At 40.2% G+C, this 23,008-nt stretch overlaps 1 protein-coding gene across 11 annotated transcripts in view; it reads right to left on the reverse strand.

Moving 5' to 3' along the window:
* The window catches only part of DOK5 (docking protein 5), a 42,555-nt gene continuing 19,547 nt past the window's right edge, over nt 1-23,008 (reverse strand). The window contains exons 3-10 of one of the 11 annotated variants that reach the window (XM_083801450.1): nt 20,988-21,095; nt 9,975-10,080; nt 9,746-9,886; nt 8,823-9,012; nt 7,374-7,509; nt 2,479-2,541; nt 2,129-2,249; nt 1-657 (exon numbers count right to left, since the gene is read on the reverse strand). In XM_083801450.1, the coding sequence (XP_083657576.1) occupies nt 590-657; nt 2,129-2,249; nt 2,479-2,541; nt 7,374-7,509; nt 8,823-9,012; nt 9,746-9,886; nt 9,975-10,080; nt 20,988-21,095 (933 nt within the window). In that variant the 3' untranslated portion in view covers nt 1-589. Of the gene's footprint in view, nt 658-2,128; nt 2,250-2,478; nt 2,542-7,373; nt 7,510-8,822; nt 9,013-9,745; nt 9,887-9,965; nt 10,081-20,987; nt 21,096-23,008 lie in introns of all 11 variants that reach the window. The other 10 variants (XM_083801453.1, XM_083801451.1, XM_083801452.1 and 7 more) reach the window with 10 other exon arrangements.

Genomic DNA, 23,008 nt, shown 5'->3' on the forward strand with positions numbered 1-23,008 from the left:
TTAAGTGGGAATTATTTTTATTTTAAACATTTACAGAGATGGAAATAAATACAGGAAATAGAAGATAGAGTGTGTGCTTTCAAAAGAAATCAATCAAGTCTCCATCAGGCTTCAAACAGGAAAAAAAAATGTATCCAATAGCTGCTTAAAACTGGCCACTATTTCAAAGGTCAGGGGTTATGCTGAACTGTAATGTTAATAACTGAAGATAAGCATTACAACAGACAAAGATGACAGCTGACATCAGGGAACCAACAGCCGTAACAGACAAAATGGAACCACACCACAACAGGAGAGTCTCATATTTACAACATACTTATACAAAAAACATTTGGAAATATTTAGGGAGTGACTTCTCTGTCCAGCTGTAAGATACAAAAGAAACACTGGAGGGCCTGATGGTTGTGTTTCCCTCCTCAGTATCTACAGAATCATTTTAACTTTTGACAAAGTTTGAAAAAAAAAATTTGTACTGCAAGAATTTTTCATCCAACTTGAACTTTTCAGCATTTCTATCCTTGCTTGTCATCTGCGTCATCCATTGGGGCAGTTTGTCAGAAGACAAAGTTTGTAAAATTTTTACAGTCCTTTATCGATGGTCTGATCTGTACGTTGGAAAAGTGTCCGTCCGATGAAGCTTCACTGGGCTAGAAACATCTTGTCCAAGTGAGATGCAAAAAACAGAACAACGCTCAGTAAGGCATAGGTATCATACTCACCATTTTATACAGGACTATGTGAAGTACAAATTACAGCTTTTTAATTATACCTATCCCTGCTTTCCCCGCTTCAGAACTTAAAGATGTACAAAACATTTATTTTTTTTTTATTTTACAAGTTCTGACTGCATGTTGAATGAAAAGCATACTTTATTTAGCAACAGTTGTCTCTTTTTGTTTTGTTTTGTTTTTTCTCTGTACAACAGAAAAGGGAAAAAAAGCTAATTCAAAAATTATCAGTTCCAACTTAGGTAGAATAAAGTTTCTGCTTACAAAATTTCATGTGTCTCTACCATTCAGGGATTGAAATATTTCAAAAATTATGTAACTCAGTATAACAATTATTTTATATTCAAGATTTTTTTCTCTGATAATTGAAGCATTTCAAAATTTTGGCAACCTAATCTAATTAGAGATGTTAAGGGTCCCACTGAAATAGTCACCGTGACTGCTGAATAAGACAATGACTTCAGTGTCTTTTCTAATTACAATAAAGTCTGCATGGCTTCCCGCCCACCCACCTCCCAGGGCCAGGATTTTTCAAAGACTTTTACCACATTCTCATGACTAGAATCCCCATGGATCCCTTTTTCAGTTTAACAAGCAAGTTATTTTTCTAAATACAAAACAAGTGGTTTGTACCCACACAATCTATTTATCCTGTGTCAACACCATGCTGAATTATTGTATTAATAAAGGACTCTACAGTAAGGCACAGTAAGACCAATCCCCTGATTGTGTCAGAGTGCTCTAAGCAGTTTTCTTCTTGTGTGTCACAGGCTGCCACCAGCAGGTCATCTTCCCATGCCCTAATTTATTGAACAAATTTGAACAGGCATATAAGCGCTGCTTTTATTATTCGTTCCTCCAGCTGAAACGTGTAAGGTGTTTGGCTGAGGCTTTTTATGTGCTGCCTGCCCCCTCTAGTGTTCAAAATAGGAAAAGGAAAAAAAAATATGGTTGGCTTTTACTTTTCAGATTTGCTGAAAAATCAGATACAAACGGAATATGGCCACATACGTCAGGGGTGACAGAGCCTGCCATTTTTAATCACAATTTCTTATATTTTGTGTTCTGGAGGTTCTTCTGACCTTTATAGTCTCTAGCTTTATTTAAAAGAGTAAATATCTAAGATTCATTATTCCTTTAGAAACTCCCAACGTCTGAGGGGCTAAAAAAAGAAGCAAAAAAAAAAAAAAACTCCAAAAGGTTTCCACAGTGTGGTGCCTCTCCCAACTCTATTAAGCGTTCGGTCTGTTTCCTGCTGGCTTTTCTGCATAACTGCCTGTGTGCCCCTCGCTGGCCACCCCGCAATGGTAATGTTTCCTTAGTTATCTGAAAAAAGCTCATAAAACAACAGTGCTGTTGTCCGACTTGTGCCTTGACGCCCTCCAATCCCAGCCCCTTACCTTGCAGGCCGTAGAGCTGGCCAGTGCTGTGCTGTCGCGTGATGTGCTGCCAGTAGGCACTGCGGGGCAAGGGCACCATGGTGCTGAGGGACACGGCTCGCTCGCTCATCTTCATCTGAAGCTGCAAAGCAGTAAACTGATGTGAAGGTGACAGTTGTGCTTAACACACATCCTCAGAGAAAAGGCATAGCCACAGTCTGCAAAGATGTCTAATGATATTGTCAACACAGCCTCTCCCTCTGTCCATCGGCCCGCCCTACGTGAGCAGCAGTGGCTAACCCGGGTTAGTCTCCACAGACACACAGCACTCGGGTTAGGAGGCCACGCTACTGTCGCACACCAAAGCTCACCTTTGTGCTCCCCTGGTCCTGCGCTAGCACTGCTTCCCCTGAGGGGAGTTTTAACTCAAGCAGCTGAAACAGAAACTGGGAGTCAGTGGAAGATAGGAAAGTACTCCCCCTTCAGCAACAAAGCCATCAGAGAGTCTCCCAACTACTTCCCAACTTCCCAAAGCTAAGTACAACCTCAGCACACCAAGAACCTGTCATGTTTCATGTGAATTCATTAACACACATATGCAAGCTGACAGAAATATTTGGATTTTATCGTAAGCTTCACAGTACAGCTAAAATTCTCTTTCCAAAGCTCTAGCAAACATTAGTTCAAATATACCAAATCTATACTTGTTTTTGTCTAATTTATAAAGATGCTGTTTACAAAAAGAGCAAGCTTTTACATTTTAGTTTCACAAGACCTGAGGTGAAAGAACCTCTTACAAGAATTTCAGCATATTTTGGAGCAAAAACAAACAAGTGAAGCAAGCACAGAGAGGAGGCAGATGAAAGATATCATTGAAGAGAGCCATTTTGAAGTTCCTCAGAGGTGCCAGCAACCCTCAACCTCCTCTCTGTATTGTGGATGCTGTACCTGTGATATCAAGGTAAAATACATGAAAACAAAAGCAAACCCAGACCAACCTTTGCTCTTAAAACACCCACCCCCAAGTCAGTAGGGTGCGAGTCCCTGCACAATGCAAGTTTCCACCTACACCACGCAGTGTATTTATCACAGCTCCTTCACTGAAGGCCCAGCACCGTCTGCGGTGTCACCACGCACAGCAGCACCACGGAAACAAACAACAACAACCTCCTACTGGAGCAGAACCAGCAGAGCACTGTGAGGATGGCATTTCCTAATTGGAGATGCTTCTTGGGTGGTTCCACCTACTGGTGAGTTGAGCAACAGGTCTGCTCTCAGTAGGAGAGCAAAAAACCAAAAGGATATCTTCAGAGAAAAAGGAGACGCAGCTAGAGAAAGAAGATAAAAGACACAGAAAAGGTCCAGAAAAGGTGCCCCTCCTGAACTCAATCAGCATGGGGAAAAAATTAAAAAACTGCAGCTGGAAAAAAGAATTAGTATGCTATGTCCTGAATACACAGCACTTCATCAAAACACCTCGGACTGTGAGCTAAAGCAGCTTAAATGATGATTGATTTCATTCTCACAATTAACCTACTGTATCTCTGTGGCAACCGAAGAAGTAGGAATAGCTTGATAATGACCTGGCTTTATTCCTTGGAAGCACCCAGCACCGTAAGCTGGTCAAAACCTGCCAGAATTGGTATGCTGGAACACGCACGAGCATTGGCTGCAAGCAGAGGACCAAATGAGACATGTAACACCACGTATCATTAATATAACAAATAATTTGTTAACTGGAGGGCACCTAATCCATAGCCTCTCACCCTCTTCCTCCCAGGAGATGGTGCTGAAAGGATATCAGGATCTCCAAAGCAGTTCAGACACAGCTCCATCCACACATGTCAAGGATCAAATTATGCTAAGTCACGCTTCAACCAAAGGAGAAGCAAAGAGGCAAGAAGCGGTGAGGGCCAACACAAAGCCACCTCACAGCTCTGCTGGCTACGAGCGATCCATGGAGAAAGGGGATGGAGAAGCTGCACTCCCAAGCAGCAGCAACCAGAGCTGGGAACAGCCGTGGAACTGCGGTGCCACCTCTTGTCACTTCTTGGCACCTGAGTGAGAGGTGTGCTGAGCTACACTAAGGCAGCTCGCTGGGGCTGGGTCAGGTGCGTGGTGCAGTTGGTTCCCACAAGTCCCACGCAAGTCCCAGGGAGGGAAGAGTAAGTATCTTCTTTTTGGGGTCCTGCTTTAGCAAGCAGCAAAACTAGCATGAGACACACACTTTTCTTTAAAAGAAAAAAAAAAAAGGAATAAAAGGAAAAAAAAGATTTTTTTTCTCTCAAGATGGAATACACAATTCTCAAAGATTTTGCAGAGCGTGTCGTTTTTAAACAATTTGCACTATGTAAACCTTCATCTTGGGACACCCACCTGGGGAGGGTCGCTATGTTTTTGAGGGGATTTCCTTCCTAGTGAAGTAAATTTATTAGAACTACTAATACTCAACATTAATAAAAATAAACAGTTTCAGAAATTAAAGGGCACTAACACATTGCTGTTGTTTTGAGTAGCTTTCTTTTACTATCTTACACTATTACTCAGTATCCTCTCACTCCAGAAGTTAATGACCACCTTTTCCACTCCTAATTATCAATCTCTCTGGAAACGGTCAGGGAGGATAGCAGACCCTAGCCAAGACTGACACACTCGTACATCAGATGGATCTAGCACAAAGTGCACTCCTTGGTTGTGGAGAGGGGAAGAAGAGTCAGCCAAAGCTGCCGGTAAACTGGCTGATAATATCTTTGAAGCACTGAGCTTTAGCTGCCAAAACGGAGAAGTTCACTGTTATTACTTCTTAGCAAGATGTCAGGCTGTAACATCTTTTTCTAAAGCAACCTAAACCGCGACGAGGCAGAGATGACAGCAGTCAAGTAACAGCACTACTCCTGTCAGTTTTCATGGCAACCAAATATTCACGACAATATGTCTACAATTTGAATAGATATTTTCATTTCATTGTCTGGCAGTGCAAGAGCGAAGGGGAAGGAACAGTTGGGCGAGGTGAGTTACCACTGACCAGAACGGCTTCATGCATCGCTAAGCAGAGCCAGCTCTTTTTTGCCTTTGAAAGAGAAAAGGGAGATCTCTGAATTCACTGAAAAGGAAAATAAATAAAACCCACTTGTGAATGTGTGTCAGACTCCAGTCAGCATATGCTCCGACCTCACCAGAAAGCCACAGCACATGAATAGAAAGTGTCAGGCTGAGGCTCTCAGCTGAGGAACCCCTATCACATCAATTTTCCACGTGCGTTTCAGCAGTCAGAGTCAGTTATAGTCACAAACTGAACTATAAAGCAAGTGACTGCTAGGGAGGTGACAGACATATTATAGCCCACGCTCTCAACAGTACTTGGCAGCTTTATTTGCTCTATCAGCATGGGACATTCAACTCCCATTTCTTGCACAGGCTCCAGGAGCCCTCAGGTAGCTTAATACCATCTTTGCCTCCATCTCAGATGATCACATCAGTGGTAGCAGAGGCCAGGATTTCAGGAGAAAACAAGATGCTCAGTGAAGACAATTTCTCACCACCACAGTCTCCTACCTTTTACTTTTATTTACCCTTTCAGTAAATAGCAGCTCAAGCTTCACTAATACAAAATTTCACACAGGGTTAATAATTCTTAGAGATAAAAACAATGTAAGACAGCTCAGACAGCCGAGCATGAAGTGCAAGTATCTAAAATAAACTCCTTGTTGATGTCTTCAAACAGAAATTAAAATACAGGGGAAATAAATCAATTTGAATGATGAAGATGACCTTTACAAAGTATTTTGTAATTTGCAAAAGAAGCTACCTGATTTGTACACTGAGGTAATGATCCTCTATCTAAAGCCCTAAATCTGCGTATCCTTAAAACCCAGAGAAGGGACTAAGTCTTCCTGAGTATTTTGGAATCAGACACTTCTATGACAGACTTGGGAAACTCATATTCAGGGGCATATGGACTTGTCTGAAACAATTAGATTCAGCTACTAAATTACAAGACGTCCAAGATAGCAAAAATGGTGTTAGATGATACTTTACTGGGAAAGAGAAAAATACCAGCAATGCTGGCTGTAGATCACCTGCTAGCTTTAACATTTTTAACTGAAAGAAAGCAATGTGTCAAGCTTCTTCCTAGTAAGCCTGGAAGGGTTGAAAAACTTAAGACTTACACAAGTAGTAATGACATTTTCTGTTTTATCTCCACTGAGTCATCTGGTTAATACTGAGATAACTCATCATTACAACTTACCCCTGAAACCAAGATTTTAGTAGAATTAGTAAAAGGATTAGACATGGATGTGCATGTGTTTTTGTTCATAAAAATGGAAAGACAATTCTTATTGCAGATTACACAAATCAATTACTACTGCATGGAATAGAGATGATGTTTGTGGCCAGGCTGTTCCACAGTTTTCCATTCTGGGAATTTTATACATTCCAGAAAGTCTGTTATCTTCAGGATACTAGTTTTGCTGTCAGAGTCAACCTGTGAACCCTGGCACGCAGAGACCAATTTTGATATGTCATTTACAGAAGATCCTTTTCATTCTACAGGTTTCATGAGAAAACAAATAAATGAAATGGTGATATCTGGAAACATGTTAGGTGCAAGTGCCATAAAACTGCCGTTCTTCAATGGAATGTTTTTGGAGATCCCACACTATCTCAGTTCTCAGTCCGTATGTTAGTTTGCATCTTATACTCCTACATCTCCTAGCAGTAATGAGTGTCATAAAATGAGTTTTAGACACAAAAAGCACTTGCAGAAAACAGACATCCACTGAGGGATCAGACAAACACATCTAGTCCTCCCCCACAGTTTAATCTGAACCATATGACTCTTTCCAAATCATCCTTCAAGTGTAGGCATCAATTAACAAATGAAAAACTGAGCATGAGCCATAACATTTTGCAAATAGATTGATGAGAAATGTTTCCAAACAACAAACTCATGATGGTGATTAATTAAAAGAATATAACAAGAATGCCGACTATGCTGACAGGAGCTTATCGTCTCTGAACTAAGTCACACTTATTTACAGTTTTCCAAACACAAAAATCATGGACTATAAGCTCCCCTATTGTTCAGATTCTTGAAAAGCAATCCCAGTTATATATACTGGCCTAAACATAATAACAAAGCAGAATTTAGTAAGAACAATAATCAGACTGCTTACTATCTGTGAATCAAAAGACAAAGTCACAGTGAAGAAACACCATTCACTGGTGCCCAGTGCAGAATGACAAGCATGGTGAGTAGCCGTACCATTGAATTTTTCACACTCTGTAACAGGCGCTCATGTTGTTCTGCTATGGCCAGAGCAGCCGAGTGAACCTTCTGGTAGATTGCTTCCCCATCTCGTGTCTGAAAGATGAATAGTCCTTCTCCTGTGTCACACATTCTGCCAAAGCAAGAACAGACGGGATCCAAATGTGAGATTTTCGCTTGTTCACGGTGATCTGTAACACTTAACTTTACCTTGCTGCTCTAGAAGCAATATTGCACAAGCAATAGGAAAGCAAAAGGTTGTTGAAATATGGAACAAAGTTATCTATATGGGCTTTAACAGCCCTAGTCCAACCTCACTATTTTAATTTATACTGGTATTACTCTTCTCAAACACAGACTCAGGTGAGTATCACTAAATTCTCAAAAGTGCTTAACTAACTCTAGAGAGCTCATGCACAACACACAGGTTCATAAATTTTAGACTAAAAGGTGGGATTAATTTGCCTTCTTTCCCTTTCAGACTTTTAATGTTGCCTGTAATGAGTTTTGCAGTTTTGTCTTCCACTTGAAACCCCAGATACATTATCCTTAGCATCCCAATTGCATTGTCTTGCAATGACTAATGCATAATCAGTGAATCAAAAAATCATATCATTTTTCCTGAAAGAGCAAAGTTCTGCAGCAATACAGAGTATAGGCATTTAAATGCCTTTTCTCTCTCCAGATAAGTTAATTATATGATGAGATTCTCTTTTGCTATTGCAATTCTTTAATTTGCTTACTTAAAATAATGCAACCATAACCCTTAGAAAGAATTTGGTAGTTTAGTTCAATGAACCAATGCTCCGACTTCAGCCACACAAAGACTTCAGCTCATTAAACCTAAGCTGCAAGAAGCGACAGAGAACAACATCTCTAAAACAAGGAACTGCATTCAAATTTCTTATAAACCCATTTGTCAAATAGATAGAAAACAGGAATCCCTTCTCCATTACTTTATTTTGCTTCTGGGAAACAACTTGGAAACACTGCTCTACACTTCAAACGATTCTCTTTGCACAGAACTGCTTAAAACCCTAACTCCATGCCCAAAGGCCCATGTTGTACAAATTCTGGAATGATGTTCACCTTTTCTTTACAAACCTGTCTATCCAATCCACTGTCTCATATACAACTTGATTTAAGAAGAAGCCTATACATAATACACAGTGCTGTCAACCTCCACCTGGCATCCCCTGGGATAGCACAGCTCTCCCACCCCATCCTCAGGCACCTGTGTTGAGCCATTTCTTCCATTCAAGATGCAACCTGGATTTAAGAATTATTTTTATTTATTTTAAATATTAGTATTAAATCCTTTATTTTAACAGAGGGTACACAACCAGCTTCTGTCTGAAGATAAGCTCTCACATCCTTTGACAGCCTTCGGAAGCGGTCCAGAGCACCAGCAAGGAAAGGAACACACTACAGCAAACACACACCTACCTCCCTGCTTCAAACGTGAACCAAGATGGGTCCCGCCCGTAGCGTCGGAGGGCACTTAATGGCCAAGAGATGAGTTTTAGTCTGGGATTCTGGATGTCCCAAAGACAGATATTCTCAAATGTTATCTGCAAGGTACATTCCCCATGCACATCTAAATTAGGGGATGGCATCAAATACACATTGAATCTCTCTGGGAGAAAAACAAAAGGTTAGTCTAAAATCCCTGCCCATTAACTGTACAAGTCATTAAAGGAATTTCCTACTTTCCTCCTCTATTACAAGATTTTATTTCCACTTTGAACAATTAATTCAAAAACAAAGACTCAATTCCTTCCAATAACTCGATAAACTCTATGTTTGGAGCAGTTAGAATGCTACACTTCAAGGGCATCAAACATTTGGGCATGCGTTGAGATACAAAAGAGAACTGCACCAACATAATCTTGATATTTGCAAACAATATAACTGTGTGCATGAATAAATACATTGCAAATGCTTTTGTGCGTATAATTAGTTAATTTGCATAGGAAAGTGAAGTAGCCATGGGCTCAGCTTCTGCATGCAATTATTATTATTATTTATTATTCGCTTTACAATGTTGATAAATGGCCTCTGAAAGTGTTGTACAGACATGATATAAGGAAACACAACAAAAATACAGTCTCCATATCCAAAATCAGCTAACTTGTCTCAGAAATAAAAGTGTTATTCCAAAATAATTCTAAAACCCTCAATCACAGCACTTAATTACCATGCTCATTATCTTTGGCGGTAATAAAAAAAATAAATAAATAAAAAGGAATAGTTTGGAAAAACAATTTTTGGTACCAATTTATTTTGGATGTTCATATGCACAATCCAAATGACTAAAATAATGCAATTAAAAATTTAAAAGGTCAATATTTTATATTTTATGTACCTACCACTCTGCTCCCTCTCCACTCCTGATGCCAACAAGTCAGGCTCTCCAAGGCTAATGTCATTAATCCGTGTTCCAAGACACTCCATCTGCAGTACCTTGCACCACTCATCTGCCTCAAGTTCTGTATAAATGCCCAGAAAATCTGTGTGTAGGTATAATACATTTATGATTTCACAATTAATGCTCTTATCTTTTCTCATGTGCATTGCCGTTTTACCCACCTGACTCACAAGCAAAGGTTTTGGAGGTGTCATCATTAAAATAAATCCCGACAGCATGCTTTTTTGTGCTTTTTGGCATTCGTGAAATATTCTTCACATTATTGAGCTCTGTGACCTGAAAATAAACACAATTTGGACATTTAATTGGGACTTTAAAATATATATATATCCATTATTGACTGGAGAAGCTGAAATAAAGAACTAAACCAAGTTGCACAGGATGGAGAAAGAGACGGAGAGCATGAACATGCCTACGATTGCTCTTAAGGAAACGTATCCTTGATACGAATCACCTTAGGCAATCAACTTGAAGACCCTGGATAGTGAAGCAGCCATGTTCTCCAGTCCCTCCCCACCTGCATGTAAACTTTGGTGCAATCCAGTCTAAACATAATTTAAGCCAAGAGGCAGGTAGAATCAAAGTTCACTCCAGTTTGAGAAACAGTTGTAAGACATGAGAAAGATCAATCGATTGTAACAAAAGCAAAAAGAGCTCAAGACAAAAATCTAACAGATTCACCCATTTGGAGGAGCAAATCCAGTTCCAGAACAGCTTTCATCCTGGAGGACAAAACTGGTGAAAAGCTGTTGTCTAAACTATTTTTGATGGAAAGCTGATGATTTGTTAGAATGGTCCACTAAAAAAATGTTCTAGTAATTAGAAAGCTTTTTAGCTTTAAAGATTCACAAAATAAATTCACAGACTTGTCGACACAGATTTCTGTTAATTGGTTGCCAAAAACTGATTGGAAAAATATCTTTCACTCCAAGAAAAATGAGTGCATATATATATATATATATATATATAGTATGCAGCTTTAATGAATACCTACTATAGTTCCTTCACATTTCTCTGACATTCAGTTTTCACGCTCACCCCCATAAATAACATTCCTAAATTTGACTGAGGATAAATTCTTCATTATTTAAATTCTTTATAATACGAAGGCTAATACTCCAACACGGAATGGGGAAGCTATATTTAAATATTCATTATTAGAAAATGTTTCACTGATTCTTTTAAATGGTAAGGACTGAAGGGAGTAGGAATTTAACAAAAACATTCCCAAAGCTGTAACCTGCAACTTAACAACTTCATTACTTTTGTCTCAGTAGTCCTGCGGAATGGTCTATCAAACGGCATCATCTCTAAACAAAGAAATGCAGCAACTGTCTTAGCCGGAAGATTCAGGAACTGCAAAGAGATATCAGTGTCGTAGGGTCCAGCAAAAGAGACTGTTTCTCTAAAGGACGTTGGGTTAACCAGCACACTCATTGCATCTCTCTGACCCTTCATCCTAAAAGTCCCTTTCTCCTTAGAGTCCATTTATTGCTTTTTCCTTCCAGCACAGGAGTACAGACAGTCAAAAATCACAGTTTCAAGCAAGACCCTGAAAAGGTAATCTGTGTATGGAAGGGACGGCAGTCAGTGAGCAACCAAATAAAAATAAGCAACAGACCCAATGTCCCCAAATTCACTCTGTGTGCAGTAGCAAAAGGAATAACAAATGAAAGAAACATTCTGTAGGGAACACACCAACCTTCTCCATAGCTGCCAAATTTAGAACTCAGGTTTTTCTAGCCTCCGGGCTCAAAATTTTGAGAAGTTCAAAATTTTGAGAAGTGTCAAAACTGAAACTTCTTGATTGTACTTAATTTCGCATGAGGATTTTTTTACTCTTCCAGGAATCCTATGATGGAAGCACATCCCCCAGTGCTAACAAGACACTGACAAACTCATTGCTAAATATGACAAATCTGTCATAGCTTATTCCTATCATACTCAGGCACATGACAGGTCAAGCACAAATTGCCAGCTGCCAGGTTCAGCTCTCACGTCCTTCCCATTTGCCAAGAAAATATGCAAATAGAAGAGGAAAAAAAAATGTCTTTTTCATTCAGGATAGTAACTACTCTGACATTTATACTGAGCACATTTACATTTTCTGCAAGTGGACACACTAATGAAATTGGTACCAGTGACACAGTACCTATGAATACAAAAGTTAGCAGAAGCAGCATTTGGCCATACATTTTGGCAACAAATCATTTAATTACCTAGGATTTGTCCTAATTGAAAGCTCATTTCTTAAAAATCAGTTGCCTAACACTCCTACTGCTGGGTACCACAGTAATTGTCTCTAGTGTGATGAATCCTGAGGATGCAGCGACAGGGCTCAGTGAGATGAAAGGTTTATACCAGAGGGGAAACAGAAAACTGCCTTGCCTTGCTGGCTCAGGAGACAGAAGTCCTCCGGGCAGCTAGGAGGCTCAGAGGGACCAGCTGGTTTCCTACTGCCCATGCTCCCCATCAGCCCCTAGGGCTACGCAGGGCATGTTGCCCCTCAGCCCCAGGCAGCCTGGCAAGGGAGGCAAAGCACACTGGGCTGTGTAGGATGCTGCTGGCTCTTGCACAGTGCTGGGAAAGGAAAAACAAACAAACCAACCAAACAGTATCACTAATGACCCTGTCTTCAGCCTGAGTCATGCACCTCTGGGCCAGATGGGAACAGTTCAAAACACTACTGGGAATGCAAGAAGGACAAGATTAGAGCATTTGCTGTCAGTAGACACTAAAGGAGAGTCACTTCTGACCCCATCTTCTTTTACTAGGGCTCCACCCCAATCTCCAGCTCACCCCTACATACCCAAAGACTCCTGGCCTTGTAAACCTTTGCTTATATGTCTGTGACGTATTTATGCAGCAGCTCCTGGGCTACAACATCTCTGAACCCAGCCACCGGGACTGAGATATTCTCCTGCCAATATCTCATATACCTGCACCTGCCCTCTGGTCTATGGCTTCACATCAGCAGCTGCTGGTCATTCCAATTTGGCCATTCCAATAAGATGCACTCAGCACATGGAGTAGAACAGAAGCCACAGCCATATCTAGCAACCACAAATTTTCTTTTGCTTTAGTTCTCCCAGTCAAGAAAATCTCACCACATTACACAGAAGCTCCTCCTTCATCCCACAGCCCACAACAGCAGACATTTCTCCTCTCCCTGCGTGAGGACAGTCAATTTATGCTACAATCACTTCAAGGGACCACTAAGGAGTTATCCATAACTCAGGGTGAATAGAAGCACGAGGGCAGATGTCTTGACCAGAAGACAGCATAACACCCAACTGGATTCTCCTTTAGAAATGACTAAATATAGAATTGTGAATATAATGGCCTCATTGTTTTGGAGCTGAGAATAGCAATATTTTTATCCTTCTTATAAAATCCCCTGACAGGCCAGGTAGTTACAAAGAAGTACTTTCCTACAGTAATCTCAAAGGCAGAGTAATATATTCCAATAGAGATTTTCCAAGACGCAGCTCATGCTTGAAATCCCAAAGTTCATCCTTCTGAACACAAAAATTTATATTCATTTGATTACGCCTTCTCCTACTTGCTCTTCACTCCCTCTAACCACACTGTGTTATGAGGCAGACAATGCAGATTACTGGAGACATTACTTATCCCTTATACATTGCCTTCACAGTATTCACAGAGGTCTATTTTTGCTTTTCTGAGGTATCAACCAGCAGTTTATTCATCTTTCTAAGGGAAAACTGTCCCTGCGTTAACATGAGGCGGAGGATGAAAACAGAGAGCCCGCAAGCGTGCCACCGACTGTGGTGTCTGCGCGGGCCCAGCTCAGACTGAGGGGCTTGTCCCTGGCCTGCAGGGTGGGCATGTGGGGAAGGAAGAAGGGCTGCAGAGACAGGACTGAAGCCATACCCTGAAAAACAGCTAAATTATATATGGAATTTGTTTATATTGTTTCAAGGCTCTAACTCAACGGTTTTCCTCATCACTTTGTCCCTACCTCTAAGTGCTATGCGCTGGGATAAGTGAAGAGGCAAAGGAGACCAACCCAGTGTAAGTCCACACACTACAGACAGGTGTGGTAAGTCAGTGCCTCCAGGAATCACCTCATGTACTGTGTGAACGCAGAGTGACTGTACTGAAAAGCACTGCTGCCATGTACCACAAACACATTCCTCCTGAGAGCTCTGGCTCACAGCCTATTCAAATAAAATTGCAGGTGATTGCATCCCTTGAGTGATATCCTGAAGATGTACTGAAACCAATAGCGTTGTGTCATTAATTTCACTTATCATCAAACCATTTGTAACTCATGTTTTAGCCATGAACTGGGAGAAAGGGTATTTATATTTGGAGAACTGCTAGCTACAACAATCGGCAGCCTGGGGATTATTTTGTGCTGCACTGACTGCTTCAGAGCTCTTGCATAATGGCATTTCACACCACATGATCTGCAAGTCTTCACATACATCTGAAAACCTCGTGATGGCATTTGTTTCTGTAGAACTTCATGGGCTGAGACCAAAACATCTCTCTCAATCGTGAGGGACAGGCAGGCCTCAAGTCTGACCTCTGCCCACCTCCAAATATCTACAGTGACATGCACATAGTTTTGTCTCTTCTCGGCTGGTTTCAGACCAAGGTTTTCTGCAGTACATGATTTAGCACGCACAAAGAAGAGCAGATGGACCAAACGTGGATCTCTAGGAACCTTTCTGAAGGCTATGGCACAAGTGATAGCATCCAGACAAATTCAGTGTTTTGGCTCATGCATGCTTTAGGTCCTGGATACAACCCCGTGGCACCTGATTTTTATGGCTGGCAAAAACAGTCAGTAAGCAGCTGCTCTCTCCTCCTTTTGGGGGCTGAGCTGCTGGAGTTGTCTTCACCTTTCAGAGGTACTCTGAAACAGTACCAGCCCCTTCTTGCAAGACCCATCTTCAGCCAAGAAGCTGTTCCTGCTGCCAAGGCTCAACAGTGCACCTGTGCTCCTGAGGGAGAGCTTGTCTAAAGATCGCTTGTTATTTGACCTGCTGCGTCACCCAGCAAGGTGCTGCAAAATGCCATCATTATCCCAGGTGCCTAAATAGCTTCCCTGTTGCTCACACTTATGCAACAGATGGTTCAAATTGTCTGGCACATATACACCAAATTCACACTAAGTGGCAGGCTGCTAACGTCCCCTCCGCTGAGCTTTTGGAAAGGAGTCAGAAACAGACACCAAACACCTGCAAGTATTCGAGGCTGAAGTTTTATTTTTTTGCATTTTTGAAATAACTCTCCTCCTGCTAGACTCTTGCAAAAGAATGTTTTCATAGTTAAATACATGTTTGTTTTATTTGTCCGAGATTAGTAAGTAGAGTACCTTCCCTTCCATACTTCTACCTTCCTCTTTACTTTCAGGACTCTTTTACATTAAGATGAAATTCCACATAACTGAAGTACATTTGATCAGATTAAAAACTAAAATACTTGCAGAGCTGTGTGGTAAGAGTCCTGAATCAGGCTCAGGGATTAATCATTCATTTCTCAACCAACAGTACAAACAGACAGAGCTTCACCCTGACCAGATACACTCAAGTAAAAATTCTTCTGTTCCCTTCTAAAACATGCCAGACACACAGTTGACTAAACAGGATCTTAGCAGCACTGTGAATTCAAATGACTGTTTGAATTAGGACATAATTCTCAAATATGGGTAGCCTTTCAGAACAGAACACAAGGGATCATATTTATTGCCTACACAACTGCCACATTCAATGGTTTGCAAGTATCTCATGTTTTAATCTTAATTAAGGACTTTATGCTTCTGTCTCAGCTTGCTGGAAACTCACTCAGTGAGGGCTGCAGACAGAATGCTTCCTGGGACACCCCAGGGAATATTTAGTGGTAAATGCTGCTGCACTAATTCCAGCCCAGCCCTGTTTATGACGCAAGATTGGCCTGTGCACATCTAACTTACTACATATACATAACATACTAAAATTTTATAGAGAGATTATATATACATATAAAATCTACAGCCATGCCCGTATCTCCCTTTATTCAGTGGGAAAATCTCTAGTTTAGAAAAGCTGCTAGTTTTCACTTGTTCAGGTACAGGATTGCACACACCCCGCCATACCCCACTGTATTCCAACGCTGCCTTTTTGAAGAAATTGAAGCCAGAAACAACTCCCAGCTCTAGGGATTCAGTTTTTACCACCGCTCTCAGAAGCTGCTCCTTACCTCAGCAGAGCAGAGGAGCTGTACACAATACCCACGGCTGCTGGTGACCAGCTTTCTGTCCTCGTCCTCCCCTCTGACACATACCTGCCCCCCAGACCTGTGCTGAGCCTTGCTGCATGGCATTACAGTGAAGATACCAAAATACCCTGACAAGTTGCTTTAATTCTTTTAAAGCCTCAAACCAGACATTTCGTTCGTAGTAAGTGATAGCATTCATTAAAACAAATGTTTAACAGCCAGTTATAAGTAGAGTGGTCATACTTTAAACGTTTAATTTGCTACTGGTACAGTTTTGCATTAGCAAGCCTGGAAAACAATTACAAATTACACAATTCAATTTTCCAAATGGATTATTCCATAACTAGACAGAACGACTGTTTAAATTGCTTCTGCTGTTTCAAGGCAAGATTAATACAATCGGATTAAAACTTAGACCCCCTCGAGGAATCAGTGTATTCCTGTCAGCAGTATGCAATTAGTTGGTTTTGTATCGGAATATTAAGGATTCTTCTGACACATTTCAAAATCCAAACTCACTTGGAGAAAGAAGAATTTCTTCATATCCCCAATATTATTTTGCTAAAGCATATGGTAATTTGTGGATGATTGTTTATATTTACCAAATGAAAATTAGACAATTACCTGAAAGGCAATTCTCTGCCCAGATTTTGTAGCCCAGTTCCTAATTATTTTCATTCCCTTGTGGGTCCAAAATGAATTAAGTGGGCAATTTGCTTTGTGTATGCAAATTTCCAGTTCACTTCCTAAGCTACAGATGACTGTTCTCAGATGACCTGTATTTTAGTACGCTTTAACCTTTCCATGTTTAAAAAAAAAGAAAAAGAATGACGTTAGAAAGTATAAAAAGGTCAATATTACACAAAAGGTATTATTTCTTTTGTTGCTTCAAAGTTCCCTGGATAATGACTTTGCCAACTAAGTAAAAGTCTTGATACTTTAGATCACATTTAATAAGAGAGCCAGATATAGATGGGCTTAACTTATAATGACTGGAATGTTTTACATAAAAATAGATGTCTTACGTACATGTATGATTTCTAAGGAAGCATATACCCTGACAAGCAAAAGTTAAAATAATTTAAGAGGTGAAGGTCCAAACCAACTGGACCTGAAGAATGAATTTCTTTTGTTCTAAAATGTACCTCTTAAACCCAGGTAGCTAATTGTTATCAACCCTCCAGATGGGTTAGAGTCCTCAGACTACTGGCATGGCAAAGGAATGATGATAGCAATGCAAAAAAATCTTTCCCCCATAAAGTGAGTTGAGGAAAGCACCAGCCATGGGGCAGGGAGAAGAAGTGGCATCACATCAGCAAGATGTGAGTGGCAAGGATGTCAAAATTCAGCCTCCAGCATAGGGCTACAGAGCAGGACACAGAAATCACGTGTCCAGATATGAACAACTTGGACCCCCTGGTATGACAGAAACACTGCTGAGCTTGTGACCCAGGCTTCAAATGGGTAAGGGAGAAATCTCGACTCAATAAAGTTGACAAGATGATGTACACCCCAGCCTGTGCCTACTCCGAATCAGTGACTGGTACCGCCATAGTGCCAGAACAAGTGCCCCAGACCCCTTCCACTAATAAATTGAAGTAATATTTGCACTTTAATTCATCACAGAAAAAAGCAACGAAATGAAACAATTTAACACTTCAGTGAAAGAGGCAGGTGCTATTGAAATATTAGCTGCATTCATCATTTTTCATTTTTTACCCTTTACAGTTTGATGATGGATTAAACCCTTCCAGAGATTGATGGGGTGAGCAAGGGCTCCTCAGTTTTCTAGATTTGATGTTGCTTTCAACAGCATTTGAGAACTACTTTAGAACCCAAGTAGGAAGTTAACGACTGTATTTCTGAAACACTGGTAATCTGTTAGTAAGGTTTTCCTCTTACACCATCATCTATCAGACTGAATTACATTCATCCTTAAATTCATTAGCAGCAGCTTTTGACACAGTGACACCTGGCATGTTAACAGGACTGCCTGGGCTCCTCATTTTTAGGATTAATTTTGTCAGAGAGGCTGAGAAGCAGCCTTCTGTCCAAAACTGACAGAATTAGAATAGTCACCAATAGGCTCTGCACACCACCAAGCTATTAGAGCAGCTGCTCTTGCTGACCAGCTGTACATAAAGACAATAGCAGTGACTATTCTGGACCCCTGGATGGTGTCATGAGCACCAAAGTCCCATTAATATGATACATCAGGAACAGGTGAGAAATAATGTTAATTGAAGACTGCCATATTAAATTTTTTGTTTGATTTTTAATCACTAACTATGCTTTTTACAAGGCCTAGTTCAACTACAGTGCAACACAGAGCAGCAGTGACATGTTCTCCTCTTCCAACACCTCATATTTAAAACTGCTGGAAGTTGCATCCTTCATCACCTTAAAATTTCACACATTTACAAAGCTTTTAAAAAAGAGAAAGTCATTTTAAGCCACGTGTACTCTTCGTAAGTTAACACATTTTAGCCAGAAAATACTAATATTCATTAACTTCAAGTAAGGTTTGTTAAAAATAAGCAGGACCTGTCAACTTTTATAGCTGATGACTCTAGAACTAGACATCCTCAGTTTCCATCACAGTGGAAAAAAAAAAAATGGGGACACTGCAGAGCCCCATTGCCAAATAGCAACTCTGCAGAAGGACCAACCCACCGCCCTGAGCAATCACACTTGAACAGCTCTGCTTGGTTAGCGCCGTTTCATTTATGGCCTGCCCAGAAGAGCACTAAGTGTGGAGAGCAAACACTGGTGGCATTGCTCCCAGACCAGCTCACAGGAACAGCCACCTCGCTGCCAGTCCTCCTGCACCCCAGGGGCTCCCAGCAAGCTCACCCGCAGGCTGACGCGGTGCTGGGAAGAGACACCTCTCCATTTCCTACACGAGGCTGGCAGAAACCTCAGCATTGTGTGCTGTTAGATCTGCATACCCAGGACCTGAAGTGGACAGAATCTTAGGGGAAGGGCTCAGAGTGACTGAAGCTGGCAATCTAGCTCAGCAAGTCCAAAACAAAATATATGTGTATATATTATATATATATATACACACACACACACGCTCAGACTGATGATCTCAGGTATTTTCAGCACAAGACTCAGACTCCAAGACACCATCTCCCCCACACACACACAAAAAAGGCAACTTACAAAGTAATCTATTAATTCACTCTAGCTGGAAACAATATTCTTGGAAGCAAACACTGCATTCAAGCAACATACATTCAAGTGTGTTTTACTTTTCCAACAGAGAAGTTTCTCTGCTTACTTCCCCTCAAGACATTTAGGTTGTGGCCTTCATCCTAAAGCAAGCCCTAGATTGGGCTAAATTCTGATAAAAAGCACTTGGCTGAGGTTAGGTGCAAAACATGGTATTTTAAAGATGTCTTATGCTTTGACGTTTGTCAAACCTTCAGCCAAGACTAGGGTTTGCTACAATACCTATTAATAGTACAGATCCGACTATGTATCGTTTCAGAACTTTCAGATTTTGAAAGCTATAAGTACAAATGTTACAGCTACTAAAATAAACAATGAATTCCCAGGGAATGGCTATGGAGTTTGATCATTGTTTATTCCTGTTAAATAAACTAACAGAGGACTCCAGATATAGAAGCAGCAGTAGTTGAACATTGACTTAACTATAGGCTAAGCTAAAAGGTAATGGGACTTTCATGGTGCTTTGGTCTGCTGGTCCAGATGCAGGAAACTGCTGTTACTTTACACGTGTGACAAATAAGCAATCACCTACACTACATATCTTCTTGAAAGAAAAAAAATAGTCTGATTTAGACTCCTCTTGGATTTCATATCCATTACCTAATCTGAACCTCAAGCCAGTGAGTGCTGCTAATATATTGCATTAATACAACGGAGGAAATACAGATTTGCATCAATAATTGACAGAACTGTACTAATATAAATGCAATGTTTCACACAGCTGGAAATCGTCTTATACACACTATGCAACCCTCTCACACATCAAATGAAAAAATACACTTCTCATTACTTTTGAAAGTTCCTTAATAAAAATTTGAATGCAGTATTTCTGGGCATGACATACTACAAATAGCCACAGGTTTTATGATCAATCAATTACAAATTACATGGCATGCAGACAGACAAGTCTTGAGTTCAGATTCAGTATTCCCTCAAGATTTCCTCCTAAACGTACGTCAAAGTGAATAAGTGCAGATCAGCCTCAAGCTGAGTTGTGCTCACTGACTCCTAGCAATTTATGCACATAATTCCTAATCTTCTAATATATTAAGCTTTTGCCAACAATGATTATAAATTAAAGGCTTTCTCATTTTCATCTCTGTGCCCAGAAGAATTACACATGTAAAGTCTCAGATGAATATGAAATGTGCACAGAACTCCAGAGAAGTGATTTGAGGGAAAACTACATTCTTTTTAATACCAGTGAATTTAGCAAAGGTTTTCACATCACTGTTCACTGTCTGCACAAGATAGATTTGCATGTTGCCCATCATTTCTGTATCTGTGTAATGTCTTCCCACAGATGCAAAATTCAAGTAAAATGGGAACATCTAAGCACATGGCTTTTTTGAACTCACATGTTACTGTGCACGTTTGTTACTGTAATTATGAAGAGTAGTCATTCTGAAGTATTTCAGATCTGATTTTAAAGGAGAAATGATCAAGATGAGGAGAGGAAAGGTCGTCATCTCCAAAAATAGTCATTTTCCATTACCTTAGCAAGATGTTTGCTACAGAGCAGGAAAGCGAACGCTTAGTCTGCCTCTGCTTTACCAAATGAAGGAACATACCAATAGGTTTAGAACCTTGATCATTAAAAAAAAAGTAAAACCTTGATTGCTTAAAAAAAATCAGGCCAATTAATATGTGACAACTTCAGATTTTGCTGCTGATTGTATGCAAAAACAAGTCTGAGAAACAAACATATAATCAAGCCTTACCTTGTGATAGCATCTAAAGTAAGCAGCTCGTTCATCTGAGAATTTCTCCAGCCTCTTTGGCCCTTTGCTTGAAGCTTTTTTGAATACTAACCAGCATCTCTGGTAAATCTAGAAACACAAGAGAGTAAACTCGGCATCTCCAATGACTTGAATATCACTAATATTTGCATAGAAGTTAGACTCATAAATCAGATGCTGCTCTGGAGCTAAAATTAATGGCTTTCAGTAGCTTAGACAAAAACTAAGATCAAGCTAACGGACAGTTACATCATATTTCTTTTGAATTACAATACAATCACAAATTCTTTTTAAGACAATGGATGCTTGCATGAAAGGTGCTAACAAGAGCGAGCTGTAATCATCGTGCTTACACATGCAGGGCTTTCTAGGAAGCATTTTTTTCAAAATAAAGTTTTTTTCAACACTTTTCCATGTTAATTTGTTACTGGTTGAATTTGTTACTGTGCTTAAGACGGACATGAGGAAAGCTCGAGCAGACACGTAGGAGTGTATCTTCCACCAGATCAGTGCAATAGATAAAGCTGTATGTGTATACAGTACATGAAAGAGTAAGGGTGGTTACACAGGGAGAAAGAACTGAATTATTGGCTAATGAAGATGACAGAACATTTAACTGTAGAACCAAGAATTCTGACAAGTGACATTTTGTTTTCAAGGTTCAGCTATTTAAATTCAAGTCACTCAGGACAGATTCTGTCTGTGCAGAGTGGTTAAAAAAAAATAAATAAACTTTTCCGCACCTGGAGCATTACACCAATTCATTTCTCAAACTTCTGCCCCCATTTCTTTCAGTTTTCCCACCTAGTCCTTAACTGTGCTGCACTTTCTATCATTCTGTTACATTCAAACCTTAGATAACATACTGTCTGCATAGGGGAAAAAAAAAAAAAAAGAATTTAAACCTTGCCAACTGTTCACAGCCTACATTTAATCAGTAATTCAAAAGTAACACCTGGTAAGTTAGAAATAAAACTGCCACTAAAATTAGTGTGATTTCAAACAAAAAATTTGATCAGCCATTATCAAGTAGTGCACAGCTCTGGCAGAGCTCCAGGCTAGCACAAATGGACTGCTCAGTGATGAGATCCATCAGAACGTCTCACTGCCTCCAACTAAGTCAGCACCCAACAGGCAACCAGCAAACAAGGTAACTCCATCCTTTAATCCTTTGATGGGTTTCTAACCAATGCATTCAGCACAAAACAATTATGCCCATGAAAAGTAGCTATAACTAAGTAGCTGTGCATGAAAATGATTGCTAGTTGACCAGTTGTGCTTCTTTCACTGGCTTTTAGCTGTTTCTATAAAGCTGTTCAGGGAACCATATTATTCCCCCCAGCTTTATTATTCTGCCGTGCATGTGGACACTCATACTCCTTGCCCACTTGGCTGCAGAAGCATTTAGCATATGGACAGGCTGCTCTGATGCCAGGCACCAGCTGAACCTATCAAGACTTTCTTCCAGTTTTTCAGATTATTGGCCAGTCAACATGTCCTGTTTAATGCAAGGGTTTGAATTGAATTATTCAAGAATTACTAGACACTGACCAAAATGAGAGCTTACTACCAAAAATTCAGATAGGTATCCACTCCTACTGGAAGATACTTTTCTAGATTTGCCTTCTGAGAAAATCTTGTTTGACATGCCCAGATAATCTCAGCACATCTGACAATAAAAGTTTTCCAACCCTCCCTCCCCCAAAGTTCTTCAAAAGTTTGAAGACTCAGACCTTTTGCTTTCCAAAAACCTACAGTTTTAAAGTTTAGCAATTAGTGAACAGATTGCGTTAGTAATTTGTCACTATACAAACATGAGGATAAGAAATACAACATGATGATGTCCTACTCAGACAATTTGCACTCAGTATCACCTCTTTGGGCCAGTAAGCATCTCAAAGCTGTGGCTGCAACATAGAGCTCAGCAGCACATGGAATTAGACAAACAAGAACAATCTTCTATAAAAACACAGAAATAGAGCTTTGTTCTGCCTTCGGTCAGG

The sequence above is a fragment of the Anser anser genome (assembly GCF_964211835.1).
Source record: "Anser anser genome assembly, chromosome: 16".
Lineage (NCBI taxonomy): Eukaryota > Metazoa > Chordata > Aves > Anseriformes > Anatidae > Anser > Anser anser.